General features: G+C 45.6%; 1 protein-coding gene across 1 annotated transcript in view; it reads right to left on the bottom strand.

Annotated features, from left to right (window-relative positions):
* The window catches only part of MAP2K2 (mitogen-activated protein kinase kinase 2), a 44118-nt gene that overhangs the window by 6354 nt on the left and 12230 nt on the right, over positions 1 to 25534 (bottom strand). The window contains exons 3-9 of the mRNA XM_014074129.2: positions 21576 to 21722; positions 13199 to 13276; positions 12817 to 12868; positions 10735 to 10859; positions 6766 to 6979; positions 3191 to 3255; positions 229 to 290 (exon numbers count right to left, since the gene is read on the bottom strand). Coding sequence (XP_013929604.1) covers positions 229 to 290; positions 3191 to 3255; positions 6766 to 6979; positions 10735 to 10859; positions 12817 to 12868; positions 13199 to 13276; positions 21576 to 21722 — 743 coding nt within the window. The remainder of the gene's footprint in view (positions 1 to 228; positions 291 to 3190; positions 3256 to 6765; positions 6980 to 10734; positions 10860 to 12816; positions 12869 to 13198; positions 13277 to 21575; positions 21723 to 25534) is intronic.

Raw genomic sequence — 25534 nt, 5'->3', positions numbered from 1 at the left:
GATCTTCTCCATTGTCCTCACCACTCACTGTATGGACTTTCTATCTGAGGCACTGATGCCACCAAACCGAACAGTGATGCTTAAGATCCCCATTTGCAGGCCTGGCACCCAGAAGAGAGAATCCCTCATCCTGAGCCTGCATGTTTCCAAGAGATACATTCACACAGACTCCTGGGCTCCTAATCCCAAGGTTTTATATTTCCCACCGATAAGCTTGAGACGTCTTACCATTTATTTACAAACTCCTGGAATTCTTGGGTGAAAACCCCAGTCGGCAGTTTTGGAGGTGGCTGAAATACACAGGAAAAAAAATTTAGGCTGAGGGGGTTCTGGAGAACAGTTTAGGAAACAGCCTTCAGTCAATGAATATAGTCTACTGCTATATTGCTAAACAATGGGTTGACTTAATGATAGTGGCATTTGTTTAACGACCATGCAAAAAAGGTCATCGATTCCAGTCAATCACAGGGGGTAAACCCTTTAAGATCACCATGACTCAGGACTGTAACAAACAGGCTCCATTATGGTCATAAGCTGAAGTCTTCCTGTATGTTTGGAGAAATTTGAACACATTTATGTACAAGGATGCAATCCAAATAAACGGATCCTTAGCATATTCTAATATCCTCAAGTCTTGGGAGGGATGAAAACTGATGATGTTACCTAGTTGGGTTATGAAACGTCTGCAAGAAAAGAACCAAGCTCAGAGAGCACCAAGGACCCTTACAGATCAACCCTAAGCTACAAATAGCCTCTTCTATTTGGATAAATCACCTAATCCCCACTGGTCGAGAAGAAATGATAGGGATGGAGAACACTCAGCATGATTCGGGGCCTAGGCTCTGAAGTCCCCTTGCTCTCCCGAATCTGACAACGCTCCTCATTAGTTCACCGTTCAAGACCCCAAAGAACTTGGCATAGTAATAACCTAGTAGCAAAGTCCTCTCCCCCAAAGTGGCCTCTCCACAGAATGGGATCAGGGGTGGGTGGGCCATTCTTGCTCTCTGCCCAGAACGGAAATAGTCCCGAGGGAGCCACAGAGTTTCCAGGGACTCAAAGTCATGTTGCTTTCTTTCTTCCAATGTATTTTATTTCCATCTGCACTCTCTTCCTTGTCTCTTTGTTTTTTTCCTCCGCAAAGCCCAAACAGAAGCCTTCATCTCTGTGACCCTCCCTTTTTATCTCTCGTTGGTCCATACCAAGAGAAATTTCCTGGTTTTCTTCCTCCTTTCATTTTGAAAGGCAAAAACGTAGACAAGAAAGGCCCAGCCCACCTTAATTCATTCTTTCTTTCCTTTCTTTGTATTTTTAGAGAGACTGGAAACATACACGCATGGGATTGCGCTGTTCCCATTTTACTGGCAGCGCCTTATTTTGAAACGCAATCAGACGTGAACGACACTCTGGGAGAGGGCAGATTAGACCAGTTGTTCCCAGCCTTTCCAGCTGGAGGAGAGGGGATGGCTCCATGCAAGTGGCAGGTGCCCACGCTTGTGTGTGCAACTCCATCTACACAAGGAGTGTGCACGCCACTCACACAAATGGAGCCTCGCCCGCAAGCACCTGCTGCTTGAGTAAATGGAGCTGCGTTCGCGAGCGCTCGCTGCTCATGGAAATAGAGCTGCACATGCGTACGTGCTCGCCCGCTGGTTGTGGGGCTCGGTTCCAAACAGGCTGGGGCCGAGTAATGGGCTACAGCCAAGGGTTTGGGGACCTCAGGCTTAGAGGCTTCAAACATGTGGATTCCATGAAGTGGTATAACAGACGAAGTGGATTTTGTCTACTTTTGTCAGGGCAACCTGGTCTACAACTATGGGGCGGAGCATGCTGCTTCTGTTTTCGCCTTTCAGCCCCAATCCAGGCACCTTCGCGGGCAGTCGCTTTTGCGAGAAATGGTTTTTGTGTTGAATTGTTATGTTTTACCGACAAAGAAATAAAGGAAGACTAGTATAGATCTATTTCAAGCTATTTAGCTCTCACCAGCTAGCCATATTCTTTCTGAAATTCAACCCCGGGCTACTTGCATATTAGGTAGATGTATTAATCTGTTAAGCCATACTGCTCCCGAAGCAGTATGCTCCATCCCATAACTGGGTAGATCAGGTTTGCCCTGACAAAAAACACTTAAATCTTTCCCCTGGTATAGCCGACAAAGAAAGGAGAGCCTGTGGCTTAGAGGTTAATACATAGCAATAGCAGTAGACTTATATACCGCTTCATAGGCCTTTCAGGCCTCTCTAAGCGGTTTACAGAGAGTCAGCATATTGCCCCCAACAATCTGGGTCCTCATTTTACCCACCTCGGAAGGATGGAAGGCTGAGTCAACCCTGAGCCGGTGAGATTTGAACCGCTGACCTGCTGATCTAGCAGTAGCCTGCAGTGCTGCATTTAACCACTGCGCCACCTTGGCTCTTCATCTACCTACTATGCAAGCAGCCCGGGTTTGAATCCCAGAAAGGGTATGGTTAGCTGACGAGAGCAAAATAGCTTGAAATAGATCTATACTAAAAGGTTCCCTTTGCACATATATGCTAGTCGTTCCCGATTCTAGGGGGCGGTGCTCATCTCTGTTTCAAAGCCGAAGAGCCAGCGCTGCCCGAAGACGTCTCCGTGGTCATGTGGCCGGCATGACTGAATGCCAAAGGCGCATGGAACGCTGTTATCTTCTAACCAAAGGGGGTTCCTATTTTCCTACCTGCATTTTTACATGCTTTTGAACTGCTAAGTTGGCAGAAGCTGGGAGAAGTAAAGGGAGCTCACTCTGTTACGTGGCGCTAGGGATTCGAAGCGCCGACCTTTCTGATCGGCAAGTTCAGCATCTTAGCCACTGAGCTATCGTGTCCCTATGTCGATCTATATACTAGTCTCTATACTAGTTCTATATTAGTCTCCCTTTATTTCTTTGTCGGTAAAACATAAAAATTCAACATAACAGACAAAGCTTAAACTGTTTGGGAGCTTTTATTTAATAAATAGATATTGACAGAGAAGGGCAGAGAAGGCTCACAACGCAGAGCAGGCTGACCAGCCAGGGCACCTGGCCCCAAAACACGAAAAGCCAGATATTCCACCAGGTGTTTAATCCGCCCACCAGACTGTTTTAATCCCACGCCTCAAGGAACTTAAAGGCATGAAAGCATAGCGACCAGCCCACAGTAGAGAGTCAAAACGTCTTCTCCCGGCCACTCACCTCATTCACAATGTAGTCAAGCAATTCAAAAATGGCCATGGCAGGGCGGCTGTCTATCCCATGACCTGCAAGGTTCAAAAGAGCAAAGTGTCAGAGTATGAATGAGTTTTCATAGACTGGAATAGACATAGCAACAGGTCAGCCAATGGGGATTGGTTTGGATAGACATGGTAACAGGTCAGCCAATGGGGACTGTTGGAATAGACATGGTCAGCCAATGGGGGCTGTTTGGATAAACCCAGTAACAGGTCAGCCAATGGGGATCGTTTGGAAACTGAAACATAGTATTTATATGGGGTCATGAGAGACAGTTTGGATCTGGGCATGGCTTAGACTTACTGAACTGTGTATAAGAATTGGTTTGGCCTCTGTAACCATGCAGCTTCTGTACAGTAAATGCCCTCTGTATCTGGCTACTCTGTAATGACTTGCTTCTATGAATATTGCTTCTGTGTTCCTGATTTTGTATACTGACTTCTGCTGTATGGTACTGTAATAAAGACGTTTCTTATATAGAATTGAATCCTGCTGAAATTCATTTGCTTGTGTGCTAGCTGAATGTGCTGCACAAAATTTTTGACACAAAGGTGGGATGAAAAACTGCAGGCAAAGAACACGCCAAGAAGCGTGCCCGTCTTCAAGAAACCACGGGAATATTTAAGGAGGGCAGAATCCAACACCAACTGGTAGCCTGGCTGGTTGGCCTTGGAACCTAAAATGCCTGCACAAAGAAGCGGCAACAGGCTTCTGAGAGACAGGTAGTCCTCAACCTTGGGACCACAACGGAGCCCGGCATTTGTCATTAAGTGATACATTCGCTAAGCGAGTTTCACCCCATTGTTACGTTTCTTGCCATGGTAGTGAAGTGAATCACCGCCAGTTGATAAGTCAGTTATCTGGTTGTTAAGTGACCGTGATTGGGAGGATGCTGCAATGGTCGTAACTTTGAAAAACGGTCCTGAGTCACATTTTTCAGTGCCGTTGTAACTTTGAATGGCCACTAAACTAAGTTGTTGTAAGTCAAGGGCGACCTGCAGTCAGTCCCAGCTTCTACCCAGTCCCAGGAGTTAATATGATAAGTGAAAGGAGACATAGGGCAGAAGGCTGGCCTGAAACAGCCCATCCCATCTCTGATCCACCTTATTAGTCTTAAATAATGACTTGGCTGGTGACCTTTAACCTAAAAGATAGGATAATAAGAACAAAGTTACCTATTTTTCGGAGAATAAGATGCACCTTTTCCCCCCAAAAAAGAGGGTGAAAATCTGGGTGTGTCTTATACACTGAATACAGCATTTATGGCCTACAAAACCACACACGCTTTGCAAAAATGGACATGCAGAGGGCTTGGGAGGCTTGCAAAGTGCTCCTGCGAGTTGGGGAGGGCAAAAACGAGCAAAAAATGGGCAAGAGAGAGGGAGGGAGGGAGGGGGAGAGGGAGGGAGGGAGGGAGGGAGAGAGAGAGAGAGAGAGAGAGAGAAAGAGAGAAGTCATGCAGCTGGCTTTCTCGTTTAAGGCAGGACAAGAACTCCCAGTCTCCTGGTGATTGGCCTAAAGATACCCAGCAGGTTTTCACGCCTAAGCCAGGAGTAGAACTCAACTTCTCCTGATAATTGGACCAAAAACATCCAGCCAACTTTGGTGCCTAAGTCGGAACTAGAACTGAGTCTCCCGGTGACTGGCCCAAACTCACCCAGCCAGCTTTTGTGCCTGGTGACTAGAGTTCACCATCTCCTGGTGACTGGCCCAAAGACGCCCAGCCAGTTTTCAGGCCTAAGGTGGGACTAGAACTGTCTCCTGGTGATTAGCCAAAAGACACACAGCCATCTTTGGTGCCTAAGTTGGGACTAGAACTCACTATCCCCTGGTTTCTAGACGACTTCCTTCATCACTAGATTAAAAAAAAGCTGTACAGTCCTGAACATCTTTATCTATGGGAAGAAAACATGAGTGAAACTGGCTAACTGCCAGCGAGAAGTCTCCATCTTTCCGTTCTGGATACTGGATATTTTTATCCATGGATTCCTTGAGTTTGTGGATCTTTGGGGCTTAAAACCACATCCTTTCTCCCAAGCTTCACCATGTTGACAAGCAACATCTTGCTGCAACGTTCTCCCACCACCACCTATTTGCCTCAGTATGTGCCATGTTCAACTTTAGCACTGCCCATCAGCACGACTTATGCCAGTTAGGCATAAACTGAGCTGCAGTCCAACGTATCTGGAGGACATCACATCAAGGATGGCTGAGCCGTCTTGAAAAGAAACTCACTGAGGATTTCCCTGGCAGCTTGTCTCGTTTCAAAGCATATTTAAAGCAAACTGGGCAGCCGAGGAGAGTTTTAAAAAAACCATGTAAAGAATCAATAAAATCTGTTCAGGTAATCCTCAACTTATGACCACAATTGAGCCCAAAATTTATGTTGTTAAGTGAGAAACTTGTTATGTGAATCACCACAGGTGTTAAGTTAGTCACATGATTGCAAAGTGAATCTGGCTTCCCCATTGACTCTGCTTGTCAGAAGGTTGCAAAAGCAGATGGCATAACCCCGGGACACTGCACCTGTCATAAATGTGAGTCAGCTGTCCAGCATCTGAATATAAATCACGTGACCATGGGGATGCCGCGATGGTCGTAAGTGTGAAAAGTGGTTGTAAGACACTTTTTCCAGTGCCGTTGTAATTTCAAATGGTCAATAAATGAACTGTTGTAAATTGAGGAGTTACAATGGCACTGAGAAAGTGACGGGAGACCGTTTTTCATGCTTTATGACTGTTGCAGCATCACCATGGCCACATGATCAAAATACTTGGAAACTGGCATGTACTTAAGGCGGCTGCAGTGTCCGGGGGTGTGTGTGTGTGTGTCACGTGATCCTTTTTTGCACCCTTCTGACAAGCAAACTCAATGGGGAAGCTGGATTCACTTAACAACCGTGTTACTAACTTAACAACTGTAGTGATTACTTAAACACTGTGGCAAGAAAGATAATAAAATGGAGCAAAACTCACTTAACTGTCTCACTCACCAATGGGAATTTTGGCCTCAATTGTGATTGTAAGTTGAGAGCCACCTGCAACTGGTCATTTTTAAAACTGAATAGCACTGAATTTCTATGACTGAATAGCTATGAGTATTTATGGAAATGTGCATAGGCATGAGTAGTAATAAATCAGTTTAATTCTGCTGGTGCTGATCTTTTATGCCTGTCACTTGGCATGGAAGCCAGTTGGTTGACTTTGGGGAAATCACCAGAAGCTTATGAATTCAAGCCCTGCCTTAGGCATGATAGTCAGCTGGGTGACCTTCGGCCAATAACCAGGAGCCTGTGAGTTCTAGTCCTGTTTTAGGTAAGAAAGCCAGCTGGGTAACTTTGGGCCAGTCAATCTCTCTAAGCCTACCATGTCAAGCTGGTTGGTCAATTCCTTTCACAACCAGTGGATCAACACTCTTTGGAAAATGCTAGGAAGAATAATTAACCCATCCCGCTACAAGTGATTATGCTTCCTTCCAACATTTTTTTAAAAAGTGGCAACATTTCCATTGCCAGCAGCTTCCCAGGAATGAGCTCTTACCACTAACAGGGCGTCCTGGGGGCCTGGGCCGCGGAGAGATGCTGTGGGGTTCCCCTTCGGCCCCATCGACTATGGGACGACCAAAGATCACTTCCAGTTCCTTGCCATCGGGCGGGGGGATGGGATACCGTCCGATTGACAGCTCCACCAGGGAGAGGCCCATGCTCCAGATGTCCGACTGAACGGAATAGTGAGTGCCTTGTAAACGTTCAGGCTGCAAGCAATCGCAACAGAGGTGGAGTGAGTGCCCATCTTGCAAAAACACACCTGCCAATCCCAGTGGCTCCTTCAACAGCCAGGTGTCTGCGGGTATACACCTAGGTGAAAAATTTATGGCAAGCCAGCAGGAACACTAAGGCTGAATTTGAAAGAGGTCTTCCCGGTCTGCATAGAGACTCGGTTAATTGCCAGAAGAGCTCTTCAGAAGCCAGGCCAAGAGTTATAATAATCCACCTACAGAACTTTTGCTTACTGGATCATATGCAAATAAATAAAAAGGCGGAAGATACAGTTGTGCACTTAAGAGTGAGCATAAGGTGCCTTCCTTTACCTGCAGTTGCAAAAGGCTGCTTCTGTGCTTCCTTTGTTGTCACAACAGAGTGGGAGCTGAAACTATTGACACTTAACGCTATGATTTATTATTTAATTTATAGGGTGTATCAGCTCCTAAATGACTTGCTTCTGCTTCCTAAGTTTTGACTGAAAAAAACTGGTTTTTTTTAATCTATCAATTGTTCAAACTGTTCGTCTATCATCACCTAGATTGGCTGAAGGGAGCAAATACTCCAGCCAATAGGTTGCTGACTTTCCAGAAAGACAGATTTATATTAAATTTATATCATATTAAGAGCCGTGGTGGCGCAGTGGTTAGAATGCAGTATTACAGGCTACTTCTACTGATCACCGGCTTCCAGCAGTTTGGCAGTTCAGTCCTGACTGGCTGAAGGTTGACTCAGCTTTCCAACCTTCTGAAGTAGGTAAAATGAGGACCCAGATTGTTGGGGGGCAAATAGGCTGACACTGTAAACCACTTAGAGAGGGCTGTAAAGCAGTGTGAAGCGGTATATAAGTCTAAGTGCTATTGCTATATCAAATAGCAACATACTCAAATTTTAAGGGCTGCAATCAACATTATCGTTCCGATTATCACTATCTTGATACCACATCTGCTTTAATACCTCCCGAGCTAGTAATTTAGTTGTTACGCAACTTCCCTTGACAAACACGCAGGTCCACTTAGGCACAGGAATAGAGAGCGCAGAGGTGTGGGACAGTCCTGGGGGCCCCATGGCTGTCACATGTAACACCTCTGTTGTGTGAGTTGAACTGGCTGCCAGTCTGCTTCTGGTTCCAATTCAAGATGTTGGCTATTATCTTCAAAGCTCTTTATAGCAGCCGGTTCAAGGTACCTCGGGAGTTGTGTCACCCCAAATGGAATCAGCCCACCCCGCTCACGTCAGCAGAAGAGACATTCTTTGGATCTTGTCTGCCAAAGGATTTCAGCTGACGGGCCCTAAGGGAAGAGCCTTTTCCACTGTGGCCCCCACCCTCTGGAATATTCTCTCTGCTGGAGTCGGGCTCACAGTCCTGGCTTTCTGGAAGACCCTGGAAAGCCCCGGCTCTGCTGGCTGGTCTGGAGCCCCAACAGGAGGGCACTATGTTGGGGTCGGTTGATGGGCTAGAAAGAAGATCCCCACCCTCGTGTCATCTGTCCTCATGGTTTTTAGTCTCTTATTTAAGCCTAATTTTAATTGCTTTGTATCATCATTTCTACCTATTTAGCATACTGCATGCCGCCCAGAGTCACTGTAACAGTGAGGTGGGTGGCACAGAAATTCAATATATGAATAAAAAAAAACCTGAACGTAACATTGAGATTCCAACTTCTTGTGATCCAGTAAAGACTGTCCCTTTGCTCCCCATTTCGTTCCTGCTAACAAATGAATCTAAAAGATCCACTCATTTTGTATATACTGTAATAGGTTTGTACTTTGGTTCCGTTCTTTGAACCCAATAGAATCGGAAGCCAGATTCTGTATTTCATGCTTATTGAGAGATCAAACTAGGGCCACAGGAGAAGCTTTCTCTTTTTATTGTCTACGGAAATTCTCCATCATCTAGATTAACGGTTGTCCCAAGGCTTTTCTTTTTCCCCAAAAGGAATCGTGGTTGACGCAGTGGTTAGAATGTAACATTGCAGGTTGACTCTGCCCGCTGCCAGCAGTTTGATCCTGACCGGCTCAAGGTTGATTCAGCCTTCCGTCCTTCCGAGGTCGGTAAAAGGAGGACCCAGAATGTTGGGGGAAAGAGGCGGAATCTGTAAACTGCTCAGACAGGCCTGTACAGCACCATGAATCAGTAGGTAAGTCTAAGTTCTGTTGCTAATTATCATATATGCCTCTTATCTCTTTTCTGTCAATCTACAACAGGGTATCAAACTCTATGAGACCGTCTTCTGCCACATACCTCCCAGCGTCCGATAAGATCACACAGGATGGGCCTTCTCTGGGTGCCGCTGACTAGACAATGTCGTCTGGCGGCTCCTCGGGGGAGGGCCTTCTCTATAGCTGCCCCGGCCCTATGGAACTATCTACCCCCAGAGATCCGGACCCTCCCCACTCTCTCGGCCTTCCGAAAGTCTACTAAGATCTGGCTATTCCGGCAGGCCTGGGGCTGCTGATCTCTTGAATGAGGTCCAGCCCCACTAAGATTGAGTGCATGTTGTGTCTTTTTAACCTGCTTTGTCTCTCTATTTTAAATTTTTAGTATTCTTTTAAAATTGTTTTTATCTAAGCCGCCCGGAGTCCTTCGGGATTGGGCAGCATGTAAATTCATTAAACTTTGAACTTTTGAAACTCACGGCCTGCAGGCCTGATGCATCACACACTGGCCATGCCCAGTTTAGCGAAGGGGGGGGGGGGGGAGTCCCAATACGTCACATGACAACATGAGTTTGACATCCCTGATCTATAATATCTATTGCTGTGTCTGTCTCTGTCTACCTACCTACCTACCTTTCTCCCTCCCTCCCTCCACCTACATACCTACCTCCCCCTTTCAAGAGCTATGGTGGTGCAGCAGTTAGAATGCTATATTGCAAGCAGACTCTGCCCACTACCAGCAGTTCGATCCTGACAGGCTCAAGGCCGACAGCTTTCCATCCTTCCGAGCTCAGTAAAATGAGGACCCAGATTGTTAGGGGCAATATGCCGACTCTGTAAACTGCTTAGAGAGAGCTGTAAAGCACTGTGAAGTGGTATATAAGTCTAAGTGCGATTGGTATTTCTAAAAGGCAACTGGACTCTCTTCTTTTCTTTGAAGACATTTCGCTTTTCATCCAACAAGCTTCTTCAGGTCTAATTCTTCTTATTTGACACAGGAGCCCAGTGGAAGCAACCAAATGGCTCGCCAGCCAAGCACACACAAAGTCAGAATTGCAAAGAATTCTGGTTTTGTCTGCTGCTTTAATTTAGCCATTTATATGGAATTGTTGTGTCTGATGCAAATGCTTGAGCTTTCTCTACAACGGACAGGGTTAAGGCTTGGAGAGGAACAGTTTCTGCCGGAAAAATGAAGGCATTCCTAACCCAAAGGTAGCTGAGATCCAAAAGAAACAGATTCAGCTTAAAGGAAGGCAACATTTAAGGCAATGTTCCCAACCTTGAGAACTTTAAGATAGGAGGATTTCAACTCCCAGAATTCCCCAGCCAGCAGGCTGGGGAATTCTGGGAGTTGAAATCCTCCTATCTTAAAGTTCCCAAGGTTGGGAAAACAGCGGTTTAAGGCGAAGTAACTGCAACACAGCCACAAGCCATCACGAGAGAGAGAGAGGTTGAAGTTAGGCAATTTTCATTACAACATCCCCACACCAGCTGTCATATAGTAGCAACCCCTCCCTACAGGACAAACTTTATGTGTCCTAACTCCGTTTTAAAAAAAAATAGCATGTAAGGAAGGAAGAGGACCTACAGACATGTAGGATCGGGTGCCCACAAAGGAATTGGCCATGGAGTCGATGAGCTGCCCGCTGACTCCAAAATCACACAGCTTAATCTCGCCTCGGGAATTCACCAAGATGTTAGAAGGCTTCACATCTGCAAAACAAGAAAATGTTTAAGAGACGAAAGGGGGGGGAGGGACCACAACCAAACAATGAAAAGGCATCCTAAAAAGGAATTCCACTTGGAGACTGTTCTAGATAAAAGCTCTATGGTTCCCCCCCCCCCCCGCAATGAAGACAGGAAAGAACCTTGCAAAAGGGGGGGGGGGGGTCAACAAACTTTCGGACCTCAGAGATCACTAAATTCATAATTTTAAATCCCACGGACCACTAATATGATTTGCCTAATGACTGGCTGGGTAGGCATGGCTAGATGGTCATGTGACTGGGTGGGCGTGGTCAACTTGATGTCACTCACATCGAGGGGCGCCTCGCCGGCCTCTTTATCGCCCCCCCCTATCAACCACTCGTCTGCCCGCCCAGGTCCTTAGGGCCCCAACAGGAAGAAGTTGCTGGAGCTAAGCAGCCACCACGAGAAAGAGTCGGCAAAACAGCTCAGCTCAAATTGGATCTGACCAAGAAGGAGGCTCAGAAGAAGCAGCTCTCTGAGGACTATCAGCATAGACTTTCCAAGCAGAGGAAAGACCTGTGGGAGTGCAAGGCCAGGTACCGGCACTTGGAGGCCTCACTGGGCTGAGATGGGCAGCCAGTTCCAGGCCATGATTCAGTCCCACTGGAATGAGGCCCTCCGGCTCTTTGCCACCAGCGGTGCTTCCCTCCAGCCTTCGCCCAAAAGCCCACACTAGGAGGCTGACAAGAAGACCCCAAAGGGGGAGACTCTCTGCAGCAACATGAGCGTTCATTGCACCCATCCATCCCAGGGGCCGTAGTTTGAGGACTCCTGATTTAGTGCAATATAGAAAATGCAAGTAATTTTTCTCCAAACCATCAAAATTTGATCACGGACCACCAATTGGTGACCGCTGTTTTAAACCGGGGCCAAACTGTTGGATTAAGTCAACATGGCTGGCTGGGGAATTCTGGGAGTTGAAGTCCACCTGTCTTAAAGCCGCTAAGGTTTAAAACACTCAAATTAGATGGGAAAAAAATAATAATCGATCAATATTAATAAATAAAAAAATACAAGTAGTCCTCGACTTAACAACCATTTGTTTAGTGATCATTCAAAGTCACAACAGCACTGGGGGAAAAAAGCATCTTGGGACAGTTTTTCACACTTACAACTGCTGCATCATATCCAGTCACGTGATCAAAATTCGGATCTTTGGCAATTGGTTCACATTTATGACTGTTGCAGTGTCCCGGGATCCCCTTTTGCGACCTCCTGACAAGCAAAGGCAATGGGGAAGCCAGATTCACAATAACAACTGTGTTACTGGCTTAACAATGGCAATGATTCACTTAACAACTGTGCCAAGAAAAACAAGACTGCCTTGCTTAGCAACTGTCATAAATCGAGGACTACCTGTATTCTCGATGGCCTTACTGTGAGCCCAATGAACCTGTGACTTTGGTCTGATTTTATGCAGGCCCAGATGTTGTCTGTCCCCTGGTGTTCTTCAGAGATCATCTTGCAATCCCTTTCCCCTCCGTGTATGGTCCCCCGAAACCTTTCTGAGGTACAGGAAACTCACAATGGAAACCACCCTCTGCCCAAATTCTGCTTCCATAAAACTGCAAGTGATGCATTTCAGAACGATGAAGGGCTTTTCTTAATAAGCAATCTCCACCACCCCCCAGTTCCAAAACAAAGACAGAGGTAACAGAAGAGGCTTCCCTCAAGAGCAGCTGCCAGCAAGAAGCAGCCATAGTCTGTATAGGAGCTGTGCAATATAGAACACAACGTTAATTTCCAGATTTTTTTGCAACCCCGATAAGGCAGTGTACAAACCAGGCAGTGTACGATACAGCCACTATACATACACACACAGAAACATACATACATACATACATACATACATACATTGATCTACACAACCCCAGTTCACTTACATATGCAGACTTCCGCTTCTATTACAACCAATGCTTACCTCGGTGCATGATTTGGTGCTTCTCTCGTAAATAAGCCAATCCTCGCAGAACCTGAAAAGAGAAGAGAAGGGGAGGGGAGAAGGGAAGGAAGAGAGGAGAAAATAAGAGAAGGGGAGGAAGAGAGGAGGGGAGGGGAAGAGAGGGAAGAGGAGAGGAGAAGAGAATCAGGATTTGAGGGATGGAAGCAAGGATGATCCCCATTTTATAAATGGGAAACTAAAAAATAAAACCCATACACATGTGTGACAGAACAGAGGGTGGCCATCTCTGACTGAAGAGATAATTCAGTGCCCAAATGCTTCTAGAAGAATACAGATGAGACTCTGTATCTCGCAAAACCTTGGGGGGGGGGGGATTAAAAGGAGGCAGCTGCATACTCACTGCTATACTGACTTTGCCCAAAATTTCTTCAGGAATCCTCTTGGCTTCTTTCAAAACCTGATCCAAGGAACCGCCATCCTAAAACCAGGGAAAGGTAATTACATTTATTTATTCATTGGCTTTTAATCCCACCTTTATTACTTTATAAATAACTCAAGGTAGAGAACATACCTACTTCTTCCTCCACGTATTGTCACTGCAGCAACAACCCTGTGAGGTGAGTTGGGCTGAGAGAAAGGGACTGGCCCAAAGTCATCCAGCTGTCTTTTATGCTAAGGTGAAACTACAACTCACCATCTTTTGGTGATTGGCCCAAAGTCACCTAGCCAGGTTTCATATCTAACACAGTTCTAGAACTCACCATCCCCTGGTGATTGATCCAAAGTCATCTAGCCGGCTTTTATACCTAAGACAGTACTAGAACTCACCATCTTCTGCTTTCATGCCTAAGGTGGGACTCCAGTACATAGCATCTTCATCATCAAATTCTCTCCACACTGACATTTCCCCTTTTTTATATCTCCTCCCTTCTAACTTCTGTTTCTATTGTTAGTTTATTTATAGGCCGCCCTTTTCCCTGAGGGGACTCAGGGCGGCTTACAATCAAAAAAAGGAAGGGGCGTGTAGGACAATACAAAAAGAAAGAAATGTGCACAAAGTAAAGTAAACTATAAAACTCAACATTCACTCAGCATTCGGGAGGGGCAAAATAAGATTATCCCCAGGCCTCACGGGTTAGCCAGTTCTTGAGGGCTGTACGGAAGGCCTGGACGGTGGTGAGGGTACGAATCTCCACGGGGAGATTGTTCCATAGTGTCGGAGCCGCAACAGAGAAGGCTCTCCTCCGAGTAGTCGCCAGTCGGCACTGACTGGCGGAAGGAATACGGAGGAGGCCAACTCTATGCGATCTGATGGGACGCAGGGAGGTAATTGGCAGAAGGCGGTCTCTCAAATAGCCAGATCCACTACCATGGAGCGCTTTATAGGTGGTGAGTAAGACCTTGAAGTGCACCCGGAGACCAACAGGTAGCCAGTGCAGCTCACGGAGGATCGGTGTTATGTGGGCGAACCGTGGTGCGCCCACGATCACTCGCGCGGCCGCATTCTGGACTAGCTGAAGTCTTCGGATGCTCTTCAAGGGCAGCCCCATGTAGAGCACATTACAGTATTCCAGCCTAGAGATCACAAGGGCTCGAGTGACTGTTGTGAGGGCCTCCCGATTCAGGTAGGGCCGCAACTGGCGCACCAGGCGAACCTGGGCAAATGCCCCCCTGGTCACAGCTGAGAGATGGTGGTCAAAAGTTAGCTGTGAATCCAGGAGGACCCCCAAGTTGCGGGCCCTTTCTGAGGGGTTTAAATTTTGTCCCCCCAGCCTGAGTGATGGTATGGTGGTCAAATTTTTGGGAGGGAAACACAACAGCCACTCGGTCTTGTCTGGGTTGAGTATCAGCTTGTTCGCTCTCATCCAGTCTTTAACGGCTTCCAGTCCCCGGTTCATCACGTCCACCGCTTCATTGAGTTGGCACGGGGCGGACAGATACAACTGTGTATCGTCCGCATATTGGTGATATTTTATCCCGTGCCTTCGGATGATCTCGCCCAGCGGTTTCATGTAAATGTTAAATAGTAGGGGGGATAGGACCGACCCCTGCGGCACCCCATAGGTTAGGGGCCTCAGGGACGATCTCTGCCCCCCCACTAACACCGACTGCGACCTGTCCGAGAGATAGGAGGAGAACCACTGCAAGACAGTGCCGCCCACCCCTATCTCCCGCAGTCGTCGCAGAAGGATACCATGGTCGATGGTATCGAAAGCCGCTGAGAGGTCAAGGAGAACTAGGATGGAAGCATGGCCTCCATCCCTAGCTCTCCAGAGATCATCAGTCAATGCGACCAAAGCGGTTTCTGTGCTGTAACCGGGTCTGAAGCCAGACTGGAAGGGGTCAAGATAGTTAGCTTCCTCCAAGGTACGCTGAAGCTGGAGAGCCACCACCTTCTCAACAACCTTCCCTACAAAGGGAAGGTTGGAGACTGGACGATAGTTATTAAGAATAGCTGGATCCAGAGACGGCTTCTTCAGGAGGGATCTCACCACCGCTGTCTTAAGCGCGGTGGGAAAGTACCCCTCCCGAAGAGAAGCGGTAACAACCGCCTGGATCCAGCCTCGTGTCACCTCACTGCTGTTGGCAACCAGCCAGGAGGGACACGGGTCCAGTATGCAGGTGGAGGCACTCACAGCTCGCATAGCCTTGTCCACATCCCCAGAGGTGACTTCCTGAAACTCAACCCAGAGATGGTTTGCCAAGTTTTCTCCTTGTGTCTCGGCTGGATCTACTGGGGTGGAGTCCAGGTCCGCTCGAAACCGGGCAACTTTGTCCGCCAAGAACTGGACATATTCCTCAGCCTTACCCTGTAAGGAGTCCCCCGTCTCCCTCCTATTTAGGAGGGAGCGGGTTATCCTAAACAGGGCGGCTGGGCGGGACTCGGCGGACGCTACCAAGGAGGCAATGTATGTTCTTTTTGTTGTTCTTAGGGTCCGAATATACTCCTTGGTGCATGCTGTCAAAAGTGCCCGTTTCGACTCGGACCTATCGGACCTCCACGAGTGCTCTAGGCGTCTCCTCCGGCGCTTTACCTCCCGGAGCTCCTCAGTAAACCAAGGAGGCCTCCGGGGGCCGCTGACCCGGAGGGGCCGTAGCGGCGCAATCCGGTCGAGAGACTCCGAAGCTGCCGAGTGCCAGGCAGCGACGAGGGTCTCCGCCGAACTGTGGGCGAGGGTATCAGGAATAACCCCAAGCTCCGTTTGGAACCTAACAGGATCCATCAGTCGCTTGGGGCGGAACCAGCTGGTCGGTTCCTCCTCCCTACGGTGGAGGTTTGGCCTCCGGAAGTCTAGCCTCAGTAGGTAATGGTCTGACCACGACAGGGGTTATTGTCTAACCGTTATTGTCTAACGGTTATTGTCTAACCGTTGATAGAATACATCCCCAAGTCAAGAAATATTCAATTTCTTCTTTCTAAATGTTAAATACTCTTCATTGTCAACCATCCTCCATCTGCTTTAATCAGTTATAGTTCAGGAGAACTAATGAAGCAGATTCTGATTTTTAAAAAGCTATTTATCAAATTTATATAGCCGTCCATCACACAAAAAGTGAGGTTTTCCTGAAGATTCTTAGTATATTTTTGTTTACTAAGTCAAGGCTCCTTCCTTCTTAACAGAATGCATTACATCTGGGTTACTTGAAACAATATATGGCTTGGCTAAGGAACCTCATTCAGTGGAGAAAGCAATAATGTTCAGAAGAGTTAGCGGTAAAAGGAAACCGGGCCTCCAAAGCACACAGTGGCCTGAACACCATCAAAGATGACATCAGCCAGAACATGGAAAAACTCGAAGAGGCAAGATCGGAAGAGACCTGGTCCATAGAATCGCCAAGAATCAGATATGACTGAATGGACATCAGCATCATTGTCAACAGGGTAGATTTGATTTAAATCAAGTCGATTTAAATCATGATTTAAATCACTAGTAAAAAGGCTTGATTTAAATCAACTGATTTAAATCCCAATTTTTAAAGAGCAACTGTCATGTCTGTCCCACAGCGGCTCCTCCTCTGACCTGCTGTTGACTCACTGACAGTCCCAATATTGCAGAATATACAGCCTCATGCTACATAACTAAGCTCCATTTCATGATGAATAAAGTAAATTATTAATGTATCTTAAATAGAAAACTACATTTTCATTTTATTAAAATAAATTTGATTTAAAAAATCATTTTTTTAAAAAAAAAGTCATTGATTTTTATCCACCCTGATTATCAAGACCTACGCAGCATATCTACTGTTCTTATACCACAGGAAGTTAAGATCTTTGCAGAGCACATGGAAAATATTCTGTCCTGCAAGGGCAGAATGCTGTAACAAATCCTAACGGGGACTTCTGAGCCGATGCCACTGTGGGGCTGAAAGGGGACCAGAGAGGCTCATGTTCGTATCCTCACATGACCACCGGCCTCAGTAACTGTCAGCCGCAATCAATCTCACAGGACGGTTGCTAGGAGAGCAAAATGGATGAGGGAGTATTACGTGCATCACCTTGACCTGCTGGGATGCAAGTTGAATATACAAGCCACCAGCTGAATTTAGTAAGGTGAGGAGACAGTTGGAAGACCTGACAGAAGACGAGGCAAAGGGAGATGAATACCCATCGTATTTCTGGGACAAATTGGTTTAATCGGAGAAAACTTCCTCTTCCAGCATTACTACAGGGTTATCCCATTTTTTATTATGTACATGCTGTAGCAGCTTTAATATGGTACCCTAAGTGGTACGAAAGGGGGGGGGATCCTTGTCATGAGTACCTTAAAATGCAGCAAAAAAGAGAAATGACAGAGGAAGGAGAAATAAATGCTTTTTTCCAAAGCATCTGAAGGCCAGCAAGGAATAATGGATAGAAACTGACCAAGGAGAGAGATTTAACCTAGAAATAAGGAGACATTTCTTGACAGTGAGAACAATCAACCCATGGAACAGAAGTTGCCTCCGGAAGTTGCCTTCATCACTGGAGGCTTTCAAGAAGAGACTGAATCTGTCAGAAATGGTGAAGGGTCTCCTGCTTGTGGGGGTGGTAGTGGTGGACTAAATGACCTACAAGGTCCCTTCCTACTCTGTTATTCAAAATAGGAGGAGAGTTAAAACAGGGCAATTCAATTTATTTATGGTGCACCTATGCTTAGATGTGTTATATAGGTAGTCCTCGACTTAAGAATGGTGTAGATCACATCAGATTCCTCCCCCCCAACGGTACTTACAACCTAATTCCAAAGATCTAACCACCATCCTGGTCATGTGAACTGCATTCTGGATACCTGGGAACTGACCCATATTTATGGCCATTTGTAGAATCCTGCAGACACATGACTACAAGTTACGACGTTTTTGTCAAAAAGCATCCTTCATTTTTTGACAAAAATGTCCCACAGTGAACAATAGGTTCACTTAACGGCCAGATAATTCACTTAACGACCCTTGCAAAAACAAAAAGGTGATAAAATAGGGTCGGCCACGTGGGGTGATCTGCTTTACAACTGTCACAATTTATTGATTTTTCACATTTTTGAACTGTCGGTCTGCCTCAGAGAGCAACTCTTGAGTGACATACAATGAAATATACCTATAAGGACTCACGACCATAATAGGCAGGCTCCATTATGGTCGTACATTGAGGATTGCCTCTATGTGCCAGATGGGCCGAGCGGTTAAAAGGCATCAGGCTAGAAAATGAGGACTAGTCTTGCTTTAGCCATGAAAACCAGCTGGCTGACTTTGGGCTAGTCCCACTCTCCCAGCCCAATCCACTTCACAGGGTTGTTGTAGGTAAAATAGGCGGAAAATGAATGTGTCAGCCACCTTGAGTTATTTGGAGGGGTATAAATAAATAATGATGGATGAGAAGTGAAACATCTTCAAAGAAAAAAACAGGAAGTCCAGTCTTGAAAAAAGCACCTTTGGGACAGCCATGAGTCTCCATAGACATAAGGTAAAAATTCCTCTCGCACATATGTGCTAGCCATTCCCGACTCTAGGGGGCGGTGCTCATCTCCGTTTTAAGCCGAAGAGCCAGCGCTCTCCGAAGACATCTCCGCAATCATGTGGCCGGCATGACGAAATGCCAAAGGCGCACAGAACGCTGCTACCTTCCCATCAAAGGTGATTCCTATTTTTCTACTTGCATTTTTTTACGTGCTTTCGAACTTCTAGGTTGGCAGAGGCTGGGACAAGTAACGGGAGCTCACTCCGTTACATGGCGCTAGGGATTCGAACCGCCGAACTGCCAACCTTTCTGATCGACAAGCTCAGCATCTTAGCCACTGAGCCACCACGTCGCTTTTCCATAGACATATAAACAGATAAATTTGCCACCAGGCCTCCCTTTATATAGCGAAGGGCAGCTTTTAATTCCCAGTGTTTATCATAAAAGGCCTGTTCTTCCCACTCCTTTTGTCGTGGAAAATGCTCTGCAATCATTTACTTTTTTTTTCAAGCCGCACAAGTATGGATGTTGATTGTAAAGAGGCAAAATCCGTACCCAGAGTCAACAGTTCAGACGGTTACGATCTGAGCACCTGCTTTCAGGAAAAGAACTAAAGAGGTACTTAGAGAACTATCCCACGGAAATGGTCTTGAGACACAGAAAGAGTCATTTCTGGGCATCCTAAAAGAAGCTGGCGAGGCTGCGTACAGTTGGGTACTCGTAATTGTCGTAAGGTACAATGTTAAGGTGGCTTTGCTTTTGAAAAGGGGACTCTGCCAGTTTTAGAATTAAGTCAACAGATGGCAGCATCGACTTTGTGCTACAAGCAAGGATGGTGGGGAGACATTTCCCCCGGTGACGGATTTCATGCTCAGAGAGATCGGCCTTGCCAAGAAGTCAAATTCAGGTCAAACTGCCTGTTCTCTATCCTACGAAACAGACATTTAACGTATTTCTCAGAATCACTAGTCAAAGCAGTGATCTACATGGACTTGCAGAGATTACTCCGGGTAGTCCTTTGGCTTACGATCATAACTGAACCCAAATTTTCTGTTGCTAATACGGTTGAGTTTTGCCCCGTTTTATGACCCTGCTTGCCATGGTTGTGAAGTGAACCACTGTGTCAAACCTGAAACTGACCTGACTAAAGACATGTTGGAGCTTCAGTGTTGCCACACTGGAGCTGAGGGCTAGGGAGAGAGGAAATAGAGATAGCTGGAGTTTTGTAGCCAAAACAAAATACTTTCTCTTGGGAACCAAGGACATTCTCACATCTGGTCAGAAAGAGGAGGAATGATGTTACCCAGCAACCAGATAGCACCTCGATTGGACCATGTGACTGATTGGGGAAAGGGAGAAACTTTTTACTTCTAATTAGATGAAAACAGACTCTGAAGTTTCCCACGGTTCTCACCTAATTAAAAGTATTTTCCATTTCCCCAAACATATGTCATATTGGCACAGATCTGGTGAAAACCGACTCTGAAGTTTTCCACGGTTTCCACCAGATCTTTGCCAATATGATATATCCAGTAAAACTATTCTTTGAGGAATCTACCTGCTTTGGAGTTTTATTTGCTATGGGTGTATCACTTGGAACCCTGACACGCTGCCGTTGTTAAGTGAATCTGGCTTCCCCGTGGACTTTGCTTGTCAGAAAAGGCAACCCCATGACCCATGCAACTGACACAAATAGGAACCAATTGTCAAGGGTCTGAATTTTGATCATTGGACCATGGTGGGTTGCTGCAATGGTTGATAAGTGCAAAAAACATTTTTTTCCCGTGCTGTTGTAACTTTGAACAGTCACTAAGCGAGTGATTGAGTACGTTGAGGACTACCTGTACAGCTGTGATTGATTCACTTAACTGTGGCAAGAAAAGTCGTAAAATGGGGCAAACTCAATTAACAACCGAAATTTTGGGCTCAGTTGTGGTCGTAAGTCGAGGACTACTTGTACCTCATATGCCTTTTCCTATTATAATATTCAATCTGCCTGGCACCCAGATTATTGCCCAATGGCAGAAAGCTGTTGTCTTACAAGCTAAGAGAACGAAGAAATCTGTAGATGCTGTGCCACTACAGATTCTTTTTAAGGCGCTGGTCTAGGCGATTGTGAGTTATAGTCCTTTAGGCATGAAAAACCAGCTGGGTGACTGAGCTAGTCCCTCTCTCTCAGCCCAATTCACCTCACAGGGTTGTTGATGATGTGAAGAATACAGAATTTATATTTGCTGCCTTGAGTTATTTATAAATAGTAATAAAGGCAGGATCCAAATCAAATCAATCAATAAATACATACACATTTTAAATGAATAAATACCATTTTGGCTGGAATCTCAACAGATCTCAACATTTGGAATACTACAGGTAGTCCTCTACTTACAACAGTTTATGTAGTGACTGTTCAAAGTTACATCACTGAAATGACTTATGACCTTTTCCCCACACTTACGGCCATCACAGCATTCTTGCGGTCACGTGATTAAAATTCAGACGCTTGGCAACTGAGTCACATTTTTATGACGGTTGTAGGATTCAGGAGTCATGTGATCCCCTATTGAAACTTCCTGACAAGCAAAGCCAAGGGGGAAGTCAGTTTCACTTAACTACTCATTTACTGACTGCCATGATTCACTTAACAACGGTGGCAAAAAAAATGGTAACATGGGGGGAAATTCACTGAACCAATCTTTCGCCTGGCAACAGAAATTCTGGGGATCAATTGTGGGTCGTCAGAGGATTGACTTCTGGTAATCGACGCTCGGTAAGCTCCATGAAAACCTTTGATGCTGAATAAGGCACCTTCACCCATTCTGCACAGGGAATATGCCCTCACCATATGCTCCATGCAAATGCTGATCTCCCCGTCGCTGTAGAAGGCGCCATAGAAACCGACGATGTATGGAGAATTGCACTCGTGAAGCACTTGAAGCTCCCGGATGATCTGGTTTCGTATGGCAGGCTTGATCTCCAAGTGAATCAGCTGTGGAGGAAACAAGAAAGAGACACACACACACATCAAAGAATGAAGACAGTGCAGAACAGTTCCAAAAACAATTGCGCCAGTCTTTAGGCATGGTAGGGAGGACTGGTAAAGGACTATAATTCACAGTCATCTAATTCCTACCGTTTCCCCTAAAATAAGACCTCCCCGTATAATAACCCCAATCGTACTTTTGAGCGCATGCGCTAAAATAAGCCCTCACCCGAAAATAAGCCCTCCCCTAAAATATTTAAACGCATCCGCAGCCAGTCTCCACCATTTCCTAGGGGGAGGGGGGAACATGCCCCATGCGCCTTGCATGCACCTGCAATCCACGCAGAACGGCCTCACGGAGGCTGCTCTCACAAACCCTAGCTACCTCGCCCCTTCTCTTAGTGGCTGACGCAAAAAGAGCAGCAGGCTCAGCGACACTAGAGCTGTTAAGTGTGTGCCAGACACAGAGAGAGAACTTCCGTCCCTCTATGGATCAGTTGATCCATGGGCCGAGGTTAAGGGGCCTCCTGCTCCTCAAAAATAATAAGACCTCCCCAAAAATAAAGCCAAGCGCTTATTTCGGGCTCAACAGAAAATAAGATCCTATTTTATTTTCAGGAAAACACGGTAGGCCAGCACTGGTATAGCCTCTACATGTCTCAGCCTCCCAGATATATATGGACTAGATTACTTTAATCAGAACAAAACTCATTTGGGATTCAGTCCTAGTTTAACAGCAAATAACCCAGTTGGGAATTCTGGTATCCTTTGGGGAAACTTTTCCAAATCTTACCATTCTGACCTGAAAGTATTTTTTGTTTTTATAGTGTTACGTTCTACTGCTTAAACTATTTTACTTATGCTAAATTGTTTCATTTTTTTATTATTATTATTCTTCCAGGCCATGGAAGATACATTAGCCAATAAACAGCAGACACGGGTTCTATCCTCATTACTCACAGGGGAAAGGTAGTTAGAGGGGAATGGCTGGTTGTGACTCAGTCAAGCCCCTACGTCTTTCCTGAAGGGAAAAAAAAATCCCTGCTGTTTCAAAATGCTGTGCTAACAGAAATTAAAAGTTGTAATGTAATGCTGTTAACAGAATGGCATGTTTTGCTTTCTTTTAAAAGGCCAAATCTGAAGATTTACCACAGATAGTTTGTTATTTGAGATTTCACATTGGGTAAAGGTAAAAGGTATCCCTGGGGTTTTAACTCCGCTAGTCTCCTTTTCTAGGCCACTGAGCCAATGCTGTCTGAAAATATTTGTGGTCATGGGAGCCAGCATGACATCACAGCGCAGAGCATGCAGCAAAACACAGAGCACTGTTGCCTTCCCACCAAAGTGGGACCTATTTGTCTACTCACATTTACATGCTTTCAAACTGCTAGGTGGGCTGAGGCTGGTGATGGCAACTCACTGCATCACATGGTGGTAGAACTCAAACCACTAGAGCACAGAGCTTCTCTGGCATCTTTTAATCCACTGAGCCACCGTGCCTCTTCACATTGGGAAGAGACCTACATTTGTTTATTATGAAATAGCCCCACGCAAATAAACCGGTATTAGCAGACTCAATTGCTACTGACAAAATGCTACATTGTTTGTCATTAGTCACTACAAATCTTTCTTAAATTAATCAACAGCCTTGATTACTGGACTATTAATACATTTTGAAAGAGAACTAAACTGCTTATGACTCATTGGGTCATCCTTTTATCAATAATTTATCTAGCTGTGGTTGCGCAGTGGTTAGAGTGCAGTACTGCAGGCTACTTCTGCTGACTTCCAGTTGCCTGAAATTTGGCAGCTCAAATCCCACCAGGTTCAAGATTGACTCAGCCTTCCATCCTTCCGAGGTGGGTAAAATGAGGGGCCAGGATGCTGACTCTGTAAACCGTTTAGAGAAGGCTGTAAAGCACTGTAAAGCAGTATACAAGTCCAAGTGCTATTACTATTGCTATTGTATTGTGTTATGATTGCAGAGTCAGCCCGGAGATGTGCTTCTGGCCTTTTAAAAGCTATTGGCAGACACTCTTGCTCAGTAACCGAGCAATGAGACTGCAATTATAGCTCTACATTTGCTAATGATTCTACACCCAGGAAGGCATGCAGTATAACCTACTTAGCAGTGCAAAAAAAGAAAAAAAAAAACAGAAGAAAAGTGGGAAGGAAGCAGTCACCATAGGAACGCTCAGACTGCTCAGGAATGGAGCACCGAAACTACTAATTTATGGAAGACGGTTCATAGGAGAGTTGAAGCCTTATGTTGCGCAAATGTTCTTTCCGTACCAGATGTACAATTTTGCAAAGGAGAGCAAACCCATCAGCCGCTCAACCTGCCAACGTATCTTCCATAGGGAAAAAGGTACAAGATATCCACCCTTTGTTATTTATGTTGTTGTTCAGTCACTGTGTCTGACTCTTTGTGACTCATGGGGCACAGCACACCGGGTATCCTCTGCCCCCCGTTGTTTCCTGGACTCTGCCATCTAACCATCTCATCCTCTGCTGTCCCCTTTCTCCTTCAGTCTTTCCCAACATTGGAGTCTTCTCCATGGTGCCCTTCTCTTCTCATTGGGTGGCCAAAGTATTTTGAGTCCCAAAGGTGCTTTTTCAAGAGGCTATTTCTGGTTTTTCTTTGAAGACTTTTTTTGCTTCTCCTCCAAGAAGTTTCTTCAACTTCTTTGATGAGAAAATGAAAAAGCTTCTTGGATGAGAAGCAAAACGTCTTCAAAGAAAAACCAGAAAGTCCAGTTGCCTCTTTAAAAAAGAAGTTGCTAGATCCCTATTAGTGCTCCTTCCTGTCTTTTTCTCTTTGATCTTCATTCTCGCTCACATTAGGTCACATAAGTCAAATAAGAAAACAATGGCCAGAATTGCAGATGAATTTCAACTTCTCTTATAGCAGTGCTTCAGAGATAAGTCCCGCTAAATGCTTTCCATCACCTCAGAGGAGAAACCCCTATTAATTTTTTTACAATTATGAGTGGGACATGGATTGAAAATCACTACAGGTAGTCCTCCACGCACAACCACAATTCGGAGCAGAATGTCAGGCGGTTGCTAAGGTGAATCATACCCGATTTGACAACTTTTGTGCCACAATTGTTAAATGAATCACAAAAATCATTAAGTGAGTCACGTGGTCATTAAGCAAATCCGGCCTCCCACAATGATTTTGTGATCACAAGACCCAAGATGTTGCAACTGTTGCAAATACATGCCAGTTGCCAAACACCCAAATTTTGATCAGGTGATTATGAGGATGCTGCGATGATCATAAGTGTGAGAACTGATTGTACGTCACATTTTTCAGAGCCATTGTAAACTAAATAGAATAGAATAACAGAGTTGGAAGGGACCTTGGAGATCTTCTAGTCCAACCCCCCTGCCTAGACAGAAAACCCTACATCACTTCAGACAAATGGTTATCCAACATCTTAAAGACTTCCAGTGTTGGGGCATTCACAACTTCTGGAGGGAAGTTGTTCCACTGATTAATTGTACTGTCAGGAAATTTCTCCTCCGTTCTAAGTTGCTTCTCTCCTTGATTAGTTTCCACCCTTTGTTTCTTGTTCTACCCTCAGGTGCCTTGGAGAATATGACTCCCTCTTCTTTGTGGCAGACCCTGAGATATTGGAAGACTGCACTCATGTCTCCCCTAGTCCTTCTTTTCAGTCATACCCAATTCTGGCAACTGTTCTTTATATGGTTATGAGAAGCTGGCAGGAAATTGCCTTCCAACAACTGTGAGATTTAGTTAATGACAACAACCAGGACGGCTTTAGGACCACTGCTTAGCAATGGAAATTCCA

The sequence above is a fragment of the Thamnophis sirtalis genome, unplaced genomic scaffold (genome assembly GCF_051295495.1).
Source record: "Thamnophis sirtalis isolate CommonGarterSnake01/CBP01778 unplaced genomic scaffold, rThaSir2_p1.2 scaffold_1, whole genome shotgun sequence".
Taxonomy (NCBI): domain Eukaryota; kingdom Metazoa; phylum Chordata; class Lepidosauria; order Squamata; family Natricidae; genus Thamnophis; species Thamnophis sirtalis.
The sequence above is the reverse complement of the archived record's forward strand: the minus strand, read 5'-3'. Positions and strand labels throughout refer to the sequence as shown.